Raw genomic sequence first — 19,116 nt, 5'->3', positions numbered from 1 at the left:
ATCCAAAACGTAAGAAGGATATTTAATAAAGAAGCTAGTTAAGAGTTCTTTTAATAAAGGCATTTAGTTTATTGATGTCTTAATTAAGTTCTCTTCAACTGAAATCTTAAATTAGAAGAGTTAGTGGTGTTAATTTATTGTAATAAAGATGAAGTAAAAAAAAAGCTTTGGTCGTTTGTGTTTTGTATGCCTATATATATGGGCTTTGTAAGGTGTTTTGAAATATAAGTAAAATGAAGAAGAATTCCTCTACTCTTGTCTAGTTTCTCTACTCTTCTCTAAGTCATATTTTTAGTAATAAAAGTAAGAGAGATAGAAAGGTAACTAGTTAGTAAACTAGTTTGTCTTTCAAATTGGTATCAGAGCCTTGTTCGTTCCACCAATTCCCATTTTTTGTCCATTCTAGAAATGGGTTCCAACATGGTCCAGCAACAAATCCCTAGATTATCAAAAGATAACTATGGGTTGTGGTCTATCCAAATGAAAGCCTTGTTTGGGTTTCAAGATCTGTGGGAAAGTCATAACCGACGGATTTACAAAACCCACCAAGAAGGAAGAAGCTAAATACACAGCTGATGAGAAGAAGGCTCTTAAAGAGCAGAGGAAGAAGGATAAAAAGGCCTTGTTTCTACTCTATCAAGGGTTGGACGAGCCTACCTTCGAGAAAGTTGCTAAAGCAACGACAAGTAAACAAGCATGGGAGATTCAAGCTTCCATCTTCAAAGGAGATGAACATGTGAGACAGGTCCGTCTCCAAACATTACAAGGCAAGTTCGAGGCTCTTCACATGAAAGATGGAGAATCAGTGTCCGATTATTTTTCACGATTGTTGGTAATCGTGAATGGTTTGAAAAGAAACAATGAGAAGCTCGATGACATCCGAGTCGTAGAAAAGGTACTTCGATCCATTTCCTCTAAATTTGAGCATGTAGTTGTAGCTATTGAAGAGTTTAAGGACTTGGAGAATCTTACAATTGAAGAGTTATTGGGTTCATTACAAGTACATGAGCAAAGGATGCAGAAGAATGCTAATTCTGGTGTATTAGAACAAGCACTAGAGTCAAAACTAACTTTAAATGATCTAGGCAAATTCAGCTCCAACCGCGGTCGTGGTAGAGGCCAGGGGCGTGGTATTTCTCAACAACCACATCAAAATTAGTAGGAGACTCAAAACTTCGGAGGTAGGGGACGAGGAGGCTACCGAGGAAAAGGAAGATCCACATATGGTCGTGGAAACTCCAAGAATATCCAATGCTACAACTGCAAGAAGTTTGGACACAGATGATGAACAAGCCAATGTTGCAATAAATGAGGTTCGTAGTGATTCTATTTTACTTCTCGCTCATGATGATTCAAATTCAATAGATGAGGTTTGGTACCTCGATTCTGGCGCAAGTAATCACATGTGTGGGAAGAAAGATCTGTTCATAGAACTCACAGAAGGAGTTCATGGAAATGTGAACTTGGGGGACTCCTCCAAACTATCAATTGAAGCCAAAGGGAAGATAAAAATTTGTCAAAATGATGGTAAGAAATGATACATTTCTGATGTTTAATATGTGCCTAATATGAAAGCAATATTCTTAGCATTGGGCAGCTGCTCGAGAAGGGGTACACCATACATATGGAGAACTACTCTCTCATTTTGAGAGATACACGTGGAGGAATTGTGGCTCATGTTCAAATGGCTAATAATCGCATGTTCCCGTTGCATCTTAACATAAAATCCGAGAAGTACTTCTATGGACTCAAAGAAAGTGAGTCATGGAAGTGGCATCTTCGGTTTGGTCATCTACATTCAATGGCCTAAAACTGCTATCATCATCTGGCATGGTGCATGGGTTACCATTGATCAAGCCTCCAAGCAATGTTTGTGAAGAATGCATACTTGGCAAGCAAGCACGACTTCCTTTTCCCAACGACAAATCTTGGAAAGCATCGTCACCATTGCAGCTGGTTCATACTGACATATGTGGACCAATAGAGCCCATGTCATTAGGAGGTAATAGATACTTTATTACCTTTATTGATGATTTTAGCAGAAAACTTTGAGTTTATTTTCTTAAAGAAAACTCAGCTGCCTTTACTGTATTCAAGAACTTTAAAGCTCTTGTTGAAAACCAAAGTGGTCACAAGTTCATAACTCTCCATTCAGATCGAGGTGGTGAATACACCTCAAAAGAATTTGACAAGTACTGCAGGGAACAAGGAATAAAGCATCAGTTTATTGCTGCTTACACACCACAGCAAAATGGGATTGCAGAAAGGAAGAATCGTACCATTCTCAATATGACCAGAACCATGCTCAAGGAGAAAGGACTGCCAAAACAATTCTGGGCAGAAGCTGTGGCATGCTCAACTTATCTACTCAATCGATGTCCTACCAAAAGTGTCAAGAATATGACACCTCAAGAGGCGTTGAGTGGTTACAAGCCAAGTGTTGCACACCTTAGAATCTTTGGGTGTCTTGCATATTCTCAAGTTCCCGAATCCAAGAGGAAGAAGCTTGATGATCGTGGTGAGAAATGTATCTTCCTTGGATATAGCGAAGAGTTGAAGACGTACAAGCTCTACAACACACTAACAAAAAAATTAGTGGTTAGTAAAGACGTTATCTTTGATGAAGAAAGTGTGTAGAGCTGGAGCGATGAAGACAAGGCCAAAGAACAACAAGTGTTGGAGGAGCCTGAAGAGTTCTCAATAGAAGCTCCACCAAGTACCCCACCATCTTCGCAGCCTACCACACTGTTCGCAGCATATAGAGACTCTACACCTTCTATGAGAGGTAGCAGCAGTAGATCCTCCAAAAATCAAAGTAAGATGAGAAGTCTTAGGGAAATCTATGAGCAAACAGAAGAATGAGAGACTAATATTTTCTGCCTATATGCTGATCATGAGCCTCTTACCTTTCAAGAAGCTGTTGAAAAAGATTGTTGAAGATCCGCAATGGAGGAGGAGATACATGCTATTCAAAAGAATGACACTTGGGAGTTGACAACACTCCCATCAAACCAAAAGGCTATTGGTGTTAAGTGGGTATACAAGATCAAACACACTGCAAAAGGTGAAGTTTCTCGATACAAGGCAAGACTAGTAGCTAAAGGCTACAAACAAAAGTACGGCATTGACTATGAAGAGGTCTTTGCACCAGTTGCGAGACTTGACACAGTGAGACTGTTGATCGCACTTGCCGCTAATCATAATTGGAAGATATACCAACTCGATGTCAAGTTAGCTTTTCTCAATGGCATCCTTGAAGAAGAAGTATACATACAACAAACGAAAGGCTTTATAATGGAAGGTGAAGAAAGCAAGGTGTACCGCCTTAAAAAGGCATTATATGGCTTAAAGCAGGCACCAAGAGCTTGGAATGCATGCATCGGTGGTTATCTTCATCAGAATGGCTTCACCAAATGTCCATATGAGCATGATGTTCATATGAAGAAAAACCATCGAGGTGAATTTCTAATTATTTGTCTTTATGTTGACGATCTGTTATACACAGGAAATAATAGTGAAATGTTTAAGGAATTCAAGCAATCAATGTTTAGGGAGTTTGAGATGACAGACAATGGGTTAATGTCCTACTTCCTTGGCATTGAAGTGAAGCAACAACATGATGGAATTTTCATATCTCAAAAGAAGTACATGAAGGATATATTAGAAAAATTCAAGATGGAAAGTTGCAACTCTGTGAGTACCCCAGTTGAAACAAGCATAAAGTTGTCAAAAGAAGAAGATGATCGAGTTATTGAACCAACTCTTTACAAGAGTTTGGTTGGAAGTCTGAGATACTTAATGATCACAAGACCAAATATTGTCTATGGAGTTGGACTTGTGAGTCGATACATGGAGAAACCAATGCAGACTCATTGGTTAGCTGCAAAAAGGATTCTAAGGTACATCAAAGGTACTATGAATCTTGGTTTATTCTATGTGTATGGTTATTAAGCAAAATTAGTTGGTTACTCAGACAATGATTGGGGATGTGACCAAGATGAGAGGAAAAGTACTACTGGCTATGTGTTCTATTTTAGTTCTACAGCATTTTCTTGGACATCCAAAAAACAAGCAATTGTAGCCTTGTCTACCTGTGAGGCGGAGTATGTGGCGGCTTCAACTACTTTTATGAAGCTATATGGCTAAGGAATCTCTTGAAGGAACTAGAACATCCACAAGAAGAACCAACTGTGATTTATGTGGATAACCAATCAGCAATAAAGATAGCAAAGAATCCAGTACAACATGGGAGGAGAAAACACATTGATACGAGGTACCACTCTCTTAGAGACCATGTGAAACGGAAGACAATCGAGCTCAAATATTGCCACACCACTGAACAAATAGCAGATATATTTACTAAGCCATTAGCATGTGCAATTTTCATGAGGCTAAGAGACATGCTTGGCATGAGGATAGTTTTAGTTTGAGGGGGCGTGGTGAAAACTCAACAAATCCAAAACGTAAGAAGGATATTTAATAAAAAAGCTAGTTAAGAGTTCTTTTAATAAAGGCATTTAGTTTATTGATGTCTTAATTAAGTTATCTTCAACTGAAGTTCTAAATTAGAAGAGTTAGTGGTGTTCATTTATTGTAATAAAGAAAAAGTAAAAAAAAGCTTTGGTTGTTTGTGTTTTGTATGCCTATATATATGGGCTTTCTAAGGTGTTTAGTAAAGTGAAGAAGAATTTCTCTACTCTTCTCTAAGTCATATTTTTAGTAATAAAAGTAAGAGAGATAGAAAGGTAACTATTTAGTAAACTAGTTTGTCTTTCAACCTAATACTTTATGCCACTACTCATCAAGGGCAATATGCAACTGTAGCAGATGAGTCAAACTCGAAGGATGAGGGTTTTCTCACCGGAGAGGAAGAGAGATTGGTTAGCAAAACGGGTTGGGCGATCAACGTTTAGCTAATCTGACCATAAAATGTGTCATAAAAATGGTTGATGGGTGATAAACGTGTCATAAACGGGTTGATGGGTGATAAACGTGTCATAAACGAGTTGATGGGTGATAAATGTGTCATGAATGGATTGATGGTGATAAATGTGTCCTAAACGGGTTAGCGGGTCATAAACAGGTTATAACCTAAACTTAAATCCTATAACTTCGTATCGTGTTCCTATCGAATTCGCAGGTCGTATCAAAAATTGACAATTCTAATGTTAATATGCAACAAGCATAGGACCCATTACTGACACCTGGGCAACATGAGTTAAAAAGAAAAAAGTGTTTCCGAAGTTCCTGCAGTCTTAAATTGCTGCTATTGCTGGATCCAAACACATACATAAGAATGAGAACCGTTTTTGAAAATATGCTCTTCCTAAAATACTTGTTACAGCCATGAACATATAGTAGCCTTAAGCCTTAAAGCTCTCCATCCCAAAGCTCTTCAATGGACTTGTAGGGTCAACGAGCTAAAACAAGTTCCTTCATGAGCAACATCCGATGCTGCTTGATTTGACTGATCTTGTTACAATCATCCTTTGATAGTTCCCAGTCAAAGATCTGTAGGTTCTCCTTCAACCTCTCCTTGTTGTAGCTCTTCACCACAAGAGGCTGCTTTTGCTCATAAATCCATCTAAGACAAACCTACCAACAACCCAAAGTATCATCAACTTACTTGAACATATTGAAGCATATATATATATTCACACACACAGGCACCTACATGCATAGGTGTGTTCAATCACCAATTATCTCAAAAACTTACGTTTATAGGAAGAAATAAATTTAATCATTTAATTTATACTTTAATACTCCATCCTTAAACTCTAGCTCCCTTAAGGTGAGGCTCAACACGTAAAATATTTAATTGAAATTGAAAGTGAATGATAAAGACATAGTTCGAACTTAAGACCTCTGTTTTAATATTATGTTAAATCTACAGTTATCTCAAAAGCTTAAACTTAATAACTTATATGATGCACAGTTGAAGTAAAAAATAATTCCATAACGTTAGAATATAAATAAAATGATTAAATTAACAATTTCTTATCATTTTAAATTTTTTGGATAAGTGGTGATGCAACATGATATCAGAGCCAAAGGTCTTGAGATTCAAACATTGTCTCTGTTATTCACCTCTCATTTCAATTAAAAATTGGGTTAAATATAATTTTGCCCCCTCAACTAACAACTATTTTTGATAAAGTACAATGAACTGACAAGTGTCATGCTTTGGCATTTCAAATTACCAATTTGTTTCAAATTAGCCACATCCATCAGTCTTGACTGTTATGTTGGATGGAAAATCAAATTTGACCAAAATGTTTCAAAAATACCATTTATTTTTGACTATTGAAAAACTAAAACTACCCTTTGTCCTTTTTCTACTAATTAATAAATAAAAAGGATAATTCTGATTTTTCAATGGTCAAAATAAGGGTATTTTTGAAACATTTTGGTCAAATTTGATTTTTTTCATCCAACATAATAACATATTGACAATTTAAAGGGCCAAATCATGATACTTGTCAATTCATGGTGCTTAATCACAAATGGCTATTAGTTTAGGGGACTAAATAATATTGAACCCTTAAAAATTTCACGTGTACGTTGAACCTCATATTCGGATAAAAATTAAATAATTAAATTAATCATTTCTTATCAACTTAATGATTTGTGATAAGTGGTGATTTGTTGCATAATGCATCTAGCTGTAGTGATCTCTGTATAATTGGGTGTCTAAATGAAACATCAACCTAAGAACATGACAATGGGGTATATATGCTTTTGAGCTTTGTTGGTATTCTTTATTTTCTCTAATATGTGTGTGTGTGTGTCTATATATATATATATATAAAATTTCTTTTGGTGTGCTTTATAATTTTTCCCAAAGCATTGAAATTAAGCTTGGTGTTTGCAATCTTTTCAATTTGATGAAATATTGAATAGAACCTGAGCAACAGTCTTTCCCCGAGCTTTTGCAATCTCCTGGAGTACTTCATTCTCCATAACATGGTTGGTGCCCCATCTACACCCTATTGCACCCAAAGGAGAGAAAGCAGTGAGAACAATTCCATTTGCCTTGCAAAATTCTCTTAGTTTCTTCTGTTGCCAAACTGGGCTCATCTCCACCTACACAAATCACCATCTTTAATTTACAGTAATAATATATATTGTTTGTGAATAAAAGCTGAAGCTGGTGCAGTGGACTCACTTGATTCACTGAAGGAGGAATAGTGGCAGAGGAGAGCAAGTTCTGAAGCTTCTTGCAAGAGAAGTTGCTGACTCCAATGGACTTGGCAAGGCCAAGCCTCTGGCACTCCTCCATGGCTGCCCACACAGACTTGAAATCCATTGGCATCAGGTCCTCTTCATCACAAGACAGTCGCCCAGGCCTCGCACTGATTGGCCAGTGGATCAAATACAGGTCTATGTGTTCCAACTGAAGACTCCTGCACAAATTGGTCATCTCCAACATTATTTGCTTTAATTTCAATTTAATTAGTTGATTTTCCATATATATATCAATGTTAATTGTTCCCAGGAAATTAAAATAATCAACCATAAATTCAGACGCCGTGCAGAATTAAGATTATTCTAACGGCGTATGATAGCATCAAAAACTAAGAATTGAATATTGAAAAGAGAATTCAAGAAGAGAGAAAATAACAAAAAGGGAAGAGAAAGACCGTAGTTACTCCAAATAAGCAAACAGAAAAATAATTCTGAAAGAATAGATCGTTAATAGGATTTTGATACATTATAAATAGAATTAAATGAAATCTTTGATCAGTACATAAACGTGGGTTTAGTGACGTGTCAGAAGCTCTAACACGTCACAAAACGTTAGTGATGTGGGTTATGACGTGTTTCCAGCGTGGTTAATGTGCTCGTTGCTAATTTGGATTTAGTGACGTATCCAAATTTGACACGTCACTAAATCCCCTTTTTTTAAAATAAAAAATAAAAAAATAAAATAAAATATGATTTAGTGACTAATAACCGAAAAATTAAGTAAGCTAGTTTATCAAAACAACATAAATTAAGAGATCTTGAAATTGAAACATATTTTTACTTTTATGAAGAAGAAAAAATGAACTTATGGAAAATGAACAATATATTGTTCATGGCATAGTAGGAAAACCAAATACATGGAGAAATAATGCATGGAGAATCAGCAGACTTGTTAAACACGGATTAAATAGAAAACAGTTGATTTTATATATATCAATGTTAATTGTTCCCAAGAAATTAAATATTCAACCATAAATTCCCTAAACAATTTAATCTATGACCATGGCCAAGTATAATTTTGCAATTGCTTCTTGGAAATTGCATATACGTGCATGTCAACAATGTTGGGTTCGTAGATATAAGTCAAGCTCTAACTAATCCATTTAATTAAATAAGCCAATATTTTTACTTAAATTTGTCAATTTAATATTAAATTTTATGTCAAATTTCCTAGTCAGTATTAAAAATTGAGGGCCACACTTAATTATCTATGATTTTAATTTATGAGAAGAAAGAGTCAGACTGACCGAAGTGATTTCTATAAAGCTGGAAGAACAAGATGAGAATGAGCATCATTACGCCAAAGCTTGGAAGTAATGAAAAGGTCGTCCCGGGAGGTGACAAGGCCGACGGTAAGTGCTTGGGCAATAGCTTCTCCCAAGGCCTGCTCTGACCCATATACCGGAGCTGTGTCGAAGTGCCTGTAACCGAGCTTGATTGCCTCCAAGACCGCCGATATGAGGGTGGCGCCGTCGTGGGAATCTGCAGCCGTGCCAAAGCCAATCACCGGCATGGCCTTGCGGGTGGACGAGGAGCTCAGCACCACCTCTGGGATTTTACTCGCCGTATTTGGTGCAACACCATCCATTTTGTGTGGTGAATATCGTGAACGGAGTGCGATTGCTGACTGTCAGCTGCTTTTTATTCCCATTTGAAGGGCTTCTATTATCGTTTATCTTTGACGTGAGGGATGACGTCATTTTCACCACGTCAAGTCGTGAGCCAACTACCTTTCATTATTATTATTTTTTAAGTTTGTACCTTTCAAGTTGCCTGCAGCGGGACCGGCTAAAGTATTAGTCAGATTAGGCGGCCGCTTAAAGCCCCTAATTTAATAATTAAGACCCACAACTAAAAAATATGAATGGACCAGACTCCAAGAAGAATAGTGGAACAAGCACGAGTAGAAGAACTTATTGATCCAACCCCTAAGAGTTGGAGTTTGGCTCTCATCCGAGCAGTCTTAAAGGAGGCCAGGAGGAAGCACAGATTAATTATTTCCAGCATTCCTTCAAGTCCTCTACAACCAAATGACCAACTAATATGGAGAGGTCCTAAAAATGGTAAGTTCACAATGAGGAAAATGGTAAGTTAACAGTGAGGAGTGCTCAGAGACAAAGGAGGGGGGCAGCAGGGGCCATGCCCCCCGCTACCCCCCAAATTTCTTGAAAAAAAAATTTTGTAAGGATTAAAAAATATATATATTTTAGGCCATTGGCCCCTTCTCAAAAAATTATTGGCCCTTCTCATAAAATTATGTTGGCCCTTACTCAATTATGGGGATATTTCGTCAAAATGAGTTTTTTTTCAAAGGTTTTGATAGTTTGGAGGGTCATAATGCAAGCCTTAGTAGTTTTAGGGGTCATCCGGAGAAAATGTAGTAGTTTGGAAGACTAAATTGAATTTTTCCCAAAAAAAAAAAAAAAAGGGCACTTTTGACTTTTGGACGTTTTTATCTTGACATTTATATTAAAGGCTAGGTTGATCTTTTCTATTGTGGCGTATTGTTAGAAAATGTCGGTTAACAAATGAGTCATTTATGGCGTTTTACAATGTGCTAGGAATGTTCAACTTTCTTGGTATTCATTTTATTTGCCAGGAAAATTGGAAAAAAAAAGAGAAAAAATATCGGGAAAATCAAAATCCCCGCCTAGATACTCTTATACTTCTGCATTTGATATTCTAGCTTGCTAGTTTTCTCTCAAGTACATGTATAGTTCGGATCTGGCCAGGGAAAGCTCTTTGCAAATATATTATACCAACGGGTAGTGACACATGCAATACAAGTGCACTACAAGTGCACAACTCCAAGGCACATTGAGGTGGGGTTCACAAATATGAGTTCCTGCAATGTACCTTAGCGTTGTGTACTTGTAGTGCACTTATTGTAATTCTAGCATTTCCCGGATATATCTCTGATCTCTCTCTTGTCTTTTTTTTTTTTTTTGATAAATCTTTCTCTCTGTTTGTCTCTCTCTCCCTCTCACCGATCTCTCTCTCACCCCTCTTAGTTGTAAGCAATAAGAAAAGCCAAATCTGCTTGTTTGATTGCAACCTTTTTTCCCTTGCCTTTTCCGTTTTACTTTGTCTTTCCTTTTTACTCTCCATAGTACGTTATTAGCATATTCAAGATATATAAGCATTGATTCGTTATAAAAACAAAGTTCAAAAAGTAGAAAAATAGATTCAATCATTGGATAATCAATGAATTAATTAACCCTTTTTGATACAATATTAGCTTGGTCTACGTGCTCTGAACTTGCCAAAGCTTTGATTACTATAAGGTAGACCTTACATGCATACTTTCTTGCAGTCTAATGAGGATTGAGGTTACTGCACACAACAGGCATTGGAAGTCAACCCCATGCACCCTTTAGGTGTCACTTTCTTGGCCCTAGGCCCCACCAACCTACAACCAATTATATTTCTTTAACCAGTCGACTTTGGCACTCCATTTGTTGCAGCACCATCCATTTTGTGAGGTGAATATCGTGAACGGACACCTCCAAATGTCAGCTGCTTTATATTCCCATTTGAAGGGCTTCTATTGTCGTTTGTCTTTGACGTGAGGGATGATGTCATTTTCACCACGTCACATCGTGAGCCAACTACCTTTCATTATATAATAATAATATTATTATTATTATTATTTTAAGTTTGCACCTTTCAAGTTGCCTGCAGCAAGACCGACTAAAGTCTTAGTTAGATTAGGCGGCCACTTAAAATTCCTAATTTAATAAGACTCACAATTAAAAAATATTAATAGACCAGACTCCAAGAAAAATAGTGGAACAAGCACAAGTGGAAAAACTTATTGATCCAACCACTAAGAGTTAGAATTTGGCACTCATCCGAGTAGTCTTTGAGGTGGAGGAAGCAAAAATTATTTCCAGCAATATTCTATAAGTACTCTACAACCAAATGATCAATTAATATGGAGAGGCACTGAATATGGTAAGTTGACAATGAGGAAAATGGTAAGTTAACAATGAGGAGTGCTTAGAGACAGAGAGGGGGTGGCCATCCCCCCCCCCCCCCCCCCCCCCCCCGGCCTAAATTTCTTTAAAAAAAAAAAAATTATAAGGATTAATATATATATTAGCCCATTGCTCCCTTCTCAAAAAATTATTGGTCCTTCTTAAAAAATTATGTTGGCCCTTACCCAATTATGAGGATATTTCGTTAAAATTAGTTTTTTTCAAAGGTTTTAGTAGTTGGGAAGGTCATAGTACAAGCCTTGTTAATAGGAGGGGTCATCTGAAGAAAATGTGGTAATTTGGGAAGATAAATTGAATTTTTCACCGAAAAAAAAAAGGCACTTCTGGGCATTTTTATCTTATTAAAGGCCAAGTTGATCTTTTCTATTGTGGCGTATTGTTAGAAAATGTCGGTTAACAAAAAATTATTTCTAGCGTTTTACAATGTATCAGGAATGTTTAACTTTCTTGGCAATTCATTTTATTTGTCAGGAAAATTGGAAAAAAATAAAAATAAAAAATTATTTTCGGCAAAATCAGAATCTCAGCCTAGATAGTCTTATACTTCCGCATTTGATATTCTAGCTTGCTAGTTTTCTCTCATGTACGCGTATAGTCCGGATCTGGCCAGGAGAAGCTCTCTGCAAATATAATATTATACCAAATATCTCTGATCTCTCTCTCTCTCTCTCTTGTTAAAGTATTTTCAAAATTAATATGTATATATATTTATTTTGTGTCTTGGGAATGATTTAAAAGGAAGGTGTTAAAGAGCATTAAATGAAGATAGTCCTACATGAAAAAAGAGAAACTGAAGTTGGCATTTGTAAGGACCAACACACTTTAAGCATTTAAAGTAATGCTTGGGTGTATACTCTAGTACGGTGCAAAGCACCGGACGCACAAGTGCGCCCTCGCGCGCGTGTGGCAGTGGGCTGTAGGGCGCTAGTGGCGCTTTGATGGCGCACTTGGCGATCTAATCATGACCTTTCGATTTTGGATGGTCCTGATCAATCGATCTAGTGGTTTAATCTAAACCATAGGATGCTTCTTAGGTAAATCCAATGGTTGGATTTACTGGACAATCAAATAAATAAACTGTAAGGTCAAATCACATTTGATCTAATGGTTGAGATTAATTAATAACGATCTAATGGTTATTATTAATCAATCACAGACAGTTATTTGATCTGATGGTCAGATTTAAGTGTCTGTTAAAACAGTAGTTTATGACTGTTACTTAAGCAGTTATGGACGGTTGGATTAGCAGTTATTTCAATATTATATATAAGTAACTGCTGTCAAGTTATCAGAAATAACTGTTGTACAGTGTTTAATAAAAGAAATAATAAAATTTCTTTTATCTTCAATGTTTTTTCTGATACCTTCTGTATTTAAAATTAAAAAGTCTCTGTCTGTCTCTTGATATAATAGAAAAATTTGAAAGTGTTCGGTTTTAATTTTTCGTTAGTGCAAAACGAGATTAAACAAACAGAGGTTTCTGAGCTCCATTGTATCCTGGAGAAATATTTGCTGTAACCTTTTTGCATAACTAGCTTTCTGGTGGGGGCAAATAATTTCTTAAGGAAAGCGACGTTGTAACGCGCCTTAGGAGCATTTCGTTTTTCTGCTTTCGTTTATATTTTCTAACATCTCTGTCTCCTTCTTTTTTTTTCTTTTTTTTTCTTTTTTTTTTTTTCTATCTCCCTCTCACCGATCTCTCTCTCACCCCTCTTAGTTGTAAGCAATAAGTAAAGCCAAATCTGCCTGTTTGATTGCAACCTTTTTTCTCTTGCTTTTTCCGTTTTACTTTGTCTTTCCTTTTTAGTACTCTCCATAGTACGTTATAAGCATATGCAAGAATCAGCAAGATATAAGCATTGATTCGTTATAAAAACAAAGTTAAAAAAAGTAGAAAAATAGATTCAATCTCTGTGGATAATCAATGAATTTTTTTTATTTTTTATTTTTTATTTTTTATTTTTTATTTTTATATATATATAGATACGAATAACAAGTACAAACAATGAAAGAAAATGACTAATTCTAAACAACAGAGTTCCTTTGATCAAGATTAAGCGCAACACTGACAAACTGAGTAGTAGGGGAATAAGTTGAAGAGGAAATGGTGGGAATGCTGCTTGACGAAAATCGAGCTGCGGCCCAATGTGCCACATAGTGAGCACCGAAGTTTGCACTTCTATTGACTTTCTGAGCTGACCAAGAAGAATCAGAAGGGAACATGTCTAGCGTTTGGTGAATGATGTCAGTAATTCGCCAATCTTGAACAATAGATGGCTGTTGTAAAGCAAGGATAACTAACTGAGAGTCACCTTCAATAATAAAACGATTAAGGTGCAGAGATAAAGCTAGGGAAACAGCAAGTTGTGCAGCTAAAGCCTCGCCTTTATTAGGAGAGCAATTGGGCTGGATCTGGGTAGCCATCTTTATAAGTCTGCCATCATGATCACGACATATAGCAGCTTGACAGGAAAAGGAATCACGAATGGCAGTATCAAAGTTGAGCTTGTGCCAATTTAATGGAGGACGAATCCATTTTTCCGGTGTAGGCCGTAATTTGGCAGACCATGCATCACAATGTTGATGATAAGTAGTGACTATGTGTCTAGCAAGATTACGAGCTGGACAAGCCTTCATGATAAGCTTTATTTTGATGAAACCAAAGAAGATCACAAGCTACAGCTGCAAAAACCTGAAAACGATGCAATTCCAAAGATGGAATATGAAGAAGAGCCTCAGGATGTAAAATATTTTTCACCCAGTCACATAAGTTTGGTGAATCCAATGTGGTCGAATCAAGAGGCCAGGGTGAGAGACGCCAAACTACTCTCGCAAAATGACAGTGAAAGAAAAGATGCCTAAGAGAATCCGGTCCTCCCATACAGAGAGGACAGGAAGCATCCGAACGATATGTAGGAATAATTGACTGTAATCGCTGAGTAGTTGGGAGAATATTCCAGGCTATTTTCCAAATAAAAATTCGAAGTCGATCTGTAAGCTGAAGTTTCCAGATATCCCTCCAAAAAGATGACACAGGAGACAGATGAGATCCAGTGAAATCATTATTCAAAATAGAAAGGTAGGCCGAAGAAGTGCTGAACCTCCCAGAAGCAGAGGGAATCCAGAGATAGCCTTTTTGAGATTCATCTGAAATTGGTAGCCTACCCACAGCCATGGCAGAGACTGGATCAAAGAGGGTCGACAGTAGGCGTTTATTCCAACAATGCGTTCCTGGCATAATTAGATCAGAGATAGACAAAGGAGGCAAATACCTCGAATTCGGACTACGGGGAGAAGGTCTATAGGAAGGAAGGGTCGGAACCCAGGCTGTGTCCAAATGCAGTCAGTGCAATTCGTAGATACATGCAGACAGGATCCTGCAATGAGATATTCCTTGCATTTCTGGAGTCCTTTCCAAATCCATGAAGCTGTTACAGCAGAGGAAGTAGAGAAGAAGGAGCCATAGTGGATATATTTCTTCTGTAAATGCTCCACCCATAAGGAATTAGAATGCAAAAACTTCCAGCCAAGCTTAGTAATGAGTGCTAAATTTGTGATCGCCATTTTCCGTAATCCAAGACCCCCTTGATTCCTAGGAAGACAGATAGAGTCCCAAGATTTAAGACATAGATTACGATTCTTTTCCGGTGGAAAACCCCACCAAAAGTCTTTAAATCGACTGTCTAATATTCTACAAAGAGAAACAGGCAATAAGAAGGTACTCATTGCATAAGCAGGAATTGCAGCAGCCGTAGATCTGATGAGAACTGTTCGCCCAGCCTGAGAAAGCGTCTTTGCCTTCCAACCACTAATTTTGGAAAGAACTTTATCAATAATTGGCTGGAAAGCTTCCTTACGAGAAGAACCAAGTGTCAATGGCAATCCCAAATGGATAGGACGTGCCGGTGATAAACGGAAAGGAATTATGCCCAAAATACTTGATACACTTGTTTGCGGGGTATTCCTACTGAAGAGGATAGAAGACTTCCCAGAATTAATTTTTTGTCCCGACCAACTGCAATATTTTTGGACTACGTGCTCTGACTTGCCAAAGCTTTGATTACTATAAGGTAGACCGTACATGCATATTTTATTGCAGTCTAATGAGGATTGAGGTTACTGCACGCAACAGGCATTGGATGTCAACCTCATGCACCCTTTGGGTGTCACTTTCTTGCCCTAGCTACTGTCACCACTAACCTAGCTAAAACCGATTATATTTATTTAACCATTCGTCTTTGGCACTCCAAGAAACTCCATATATTTTCAGACCTCTCTTATCAGTACAGTAGGCCATCTCCACCATCACAAGGCATCTGTTACATTTCAGCCCACAGTATTGTATGGGCACGCATATTAATGGATTTCAATATAGACACACGAACGCGCGCGTACCAAAAAAAAAAAAAGAAGAGGTAATTACCTTTTTTCCCATGAACTACCAAAAAAATTAGCGATTCCCTCATGAATTACCAACTCGACCAAAATAGAGCATTCAACTACCAAAGACAATCATTTTCCCTCCTTCCGTTAGTCAAAGGGGTTAAAACAAACGGTCAACAGGTAACGTGACCGTCACACGCCGTTTTACCCTCATTTTCTTCTTCTTTTCCCCCCATGAACTACGACCATCTTCCTCTTTTCCCCCCATGAACTACCACCATCTTCCAACATGCCCCCATGTAAAACGACACATGACTCGTTGACTGTTTCTTTTAACCCCTCTAACTGACGGAAGGGGGAAAAATGGTTGTTTTTGGTAGTTGAATTCCCTATTTTGGTCTAGTTGGTAGTTCATGGGGCATCGCGCATTTTTTGATAATTCATGGGGGAAAAAAGTAATTACCCCTTAAATAAATTCAATAAAGATTTGGAGATGAAAGTGAAAACCTTTTGAATCTTAGTAACTCTTCAAAAGTAAAATCACTATGCAGGCAAGTCAACTCCAAATGTACGTATTTACTATAGAAGATTTATGTTATAAATTGATCTACTTACAAAACTTTGTAACTAAAGAATTACTATGCAAACCCAACAAACTATACCCGTTCATCTCCATCGATCGCAGTATTTTCAGAAACTCTTGCATTCTTCTACAATGATCACATTGACGAACAAACTTTGTCTGCTACAACCCAAAATTCTGGTGGCTAAAAGTTTTTCTGTGGTTTGGTTATTGGAACAAAAAAAAGGAGAAAGAATAAATTGTTTTTAAAGCTCAAATGTCTTTAGAAATTTCTCCAAGAATAATGAAAAATAGCATCCAAGTCTTATGAAAATCGATCGTGGCTTATGAGGCCTATATATATGGGGAGAAACCTAAAGTTTAGGGTAAGTTGGCTAAGATTTAAAATAGTTTGCGCAGTTTAGTTTCAATGAGATTAAGTATCGTTTGAACGGGAGCTAAAGTTTCACAAAAATCACATAGCGGTGTTCAAACGAAAATCGAACATGGCGATTGGGGCTTCCTATGAAACCTTGTGAAACAACTCAAACCAAATTTGTTTGAACAGTGTGTGATAGAGCCTTTCTGGATCTTGAAATCTAATGCCTTGAAGTCTTGGCTCGAACGGGCCTGGAATCTTGACTGCGATTGAGGCATACTGGAACATGTTCTTGAAATTCCTTTTATGTTCTCATTTAATACCCTTTGAACATGCTAGTGATCGAGGCATTATGTCTTGCATATTGAACTTTGAAAAAATTACCACATTCAATTCGAATGCCATATAATTGAAGTTGCAAATGAGCTATTCTCTTCTTTAATTTGAAGCAAGCTATTACACCATATCCTAAGACCGACTTCAACTTTAATCACATCTAGAGCAACAAAAAAATCTCAGGGGTCGAGCTTCATGATTAACAATGCACCAATTTTTTCAAAAGCAAAAAACAAAAAAAACATGTGTATTCATGAAAGAAATCACATACATTGATGATTTCGACTTCAAGAACGGTTTTGAATTTGTGTTTGGTGGCTAGGGTTTGCTCTCAAGACCTCTTTCAACTTCTATATATTCAATCCTAAATTGTAACCAAAGAGTGTGAGCTCTCATATATAAGACTCCTTTAAATAGACATGTGAATCCCAGTTACGATAGGACTTGGAAACCAAATCTTACACTAACCGTACTTAATAACATGGCTATTAGGAGTTCTATTCCTTGTATAATTAGGCTAAGCCAAAAGGGTAATTATTAGCACGAGGAAGGTCATAACGAGAAAATAAAACTATCTCCAATGAACATAAGACAATTGTCATCTCATGACTTGTTTTAAGTTACCATTAATTACAATTTATTTCACTAAAAATTTATAATTGCACTCTAACATTTATTTTGATTTAACGTACAAGAGCTCTATTGGTTTCCTATAATTGCATTTGACTTCTCTATAAAACATCCACAATAAAATTATAGCCAATTTAAAATTTACCATCACTTTCTTTCACTATAAATCAATTCAAATATTGAATCTATTAATCATTTCAGTCCTAACGGATCGGAGTCAATGGCACTACATGCAGCATGTATTGAGTTTTTCTTCTAGAAAGACTTCATATATATCCATGGAAAAATAGTATTTACCATTTTAATTGTCATTTTTTTTCGTTTGTCAGTCACTGCATTTACATGGATTATACATTTTGGTACAACTAAGTACCTCGAAAACACATACAACGTACGTTATTAGTGTACGTATAAGTGTTGAGTACTTTTTTTTTTTTTTTTTCCTTTTTTTATTGATCAGTTGATATGATGACGGGTTCTAGTATATTTTCTCTCATATCTGCAGAGTTTCTTACATTCTTTTATTATTTTACTCTATTTTTTGTTAGGATATCTGTAAATTTACTGATCTTAAAACCCTAATATATATTCTGGTCTTGTAGGTATTGGGTGCCTTTTGGTACTTTCTTTCTATCGAAAGGGAGACGGCTTGTTGGCAAAGGTGCTTTGAGAAGCCTAATGGATTTGGATGTAGCAAAGGTGCTTTTAGATATACTGATCAGAATACTTGTCTGCCGCCAGCAAATCCACCAAATGATCACGATGCTTATTTTGGAATATTCCTTCAAGCCGTTGAATCTGGTGTAGCGTCTATAAGTTTTCCACAAAAGCTCGCACACTGTCTCTGGTGGGGCTTACAAAATTTGAGGTATGCACGTTGTTAGGCTATCTTTATCATTAATTTCACAACGTACAATTTTTATATCCTTGTCATCAATAAACATATCATCCATGCAGAAAACAAAATATGATAAAACAGGAATTCGTGCAATATCCATTGCCAGTGCTCCTATATATATTGTTTTTTTTGTTCTAAAGTAAGACTATATTGCATAATAGCATTTTTTTCAGATGGTTTTGTCGTAATCAAAAGAAAATAGTAAAAAAATAAAAAATAAATAACGAAGAAGAGGAGCAATCCTTGTTCAGCCAATTAGCTCAATTGCAGCTCAAGTATGCATGAAATTACGTTAAAATATACACAGCTCTCATTGTTTATTGAGCACTCATATTGGGCTCAACAAAATAGTTATTTTGGCTAGCTTTGTAGAAGAAAAAAAAAATCACGTTCCGCTCTATTAAATAGCTAAGATTTGCTGAGCACCGTAAGTTTGTAACTGAACAATCTTTTTTTTTTTCGAACCGGAACTTTCATTTCATAAGAAGCCCAAAAGCAAATACATCTGCCCGAAGGCAAATAAACTAGTCCCCAAATCTACAACACAAGCCCAAAGGCTGAAGGTAGTGAATAGAGATGAAGAATCCCTAAACATTAAGCTAAGATCAGTCCTAGTTTAAAGCAGTTACCAAAGTAACAAGCAAAAAATTACAAGAACAAAACATTTGAGCCCTCTTTTTACAAT

At 36.7% G+C, this 19,116-nt stretch overlaps 1 protein-coding gene and 1 pseudogene across 1 annotated transcript; one reads left to right on the top strand and one right to left on the bottom strand.

Annotated features, from left to right (window-relative positions):
• Positions 1–408: 408 nt before the first annotated feature.
• Positions 409–1,538, top strand: LOC133878979 (uncharacterized). Its single transcript, XM_062317537.1, has 3 exons — positions 409–423; positions 506–1,000; positions 1,086–1,538. Exons 1-3 carry the CDS (start codon positions 409–411, stop codon positions 1,536–1,538), a joined length of 963 nt encoding a protein of 320 aa, XP_062173521.1.
• Positions 1,539–5,265: 3,727 nt separating this feature from the next.
• On the bottom strand, positions 5,266–8,847 carry LOC133880452 (NAD(P)H-dependent 6'-deoxychalcone synthase-like; annotated as a pseudogene).
• Positions 8,848–19,116: the final 10,269 nt, after the last annotated feature.

Source organism: Alnus glutinosa, chromosome 10 (genome assembly GCF_958979055.1).
Source record: "Alnus glutinosa chromosome 10, dhAlnGlut1.1, whole genome shotgun sequence".
Taxonomy (NCBI): Eukaryota; Viridiplantae; Streptophyta; class Magnoliopsida; order Fagales; family Betulaceae; genus Alnus; species Alnus glutinosa.
This window is presented reverse-complemented; position numbering and strand designations above follow the sequence as displayed.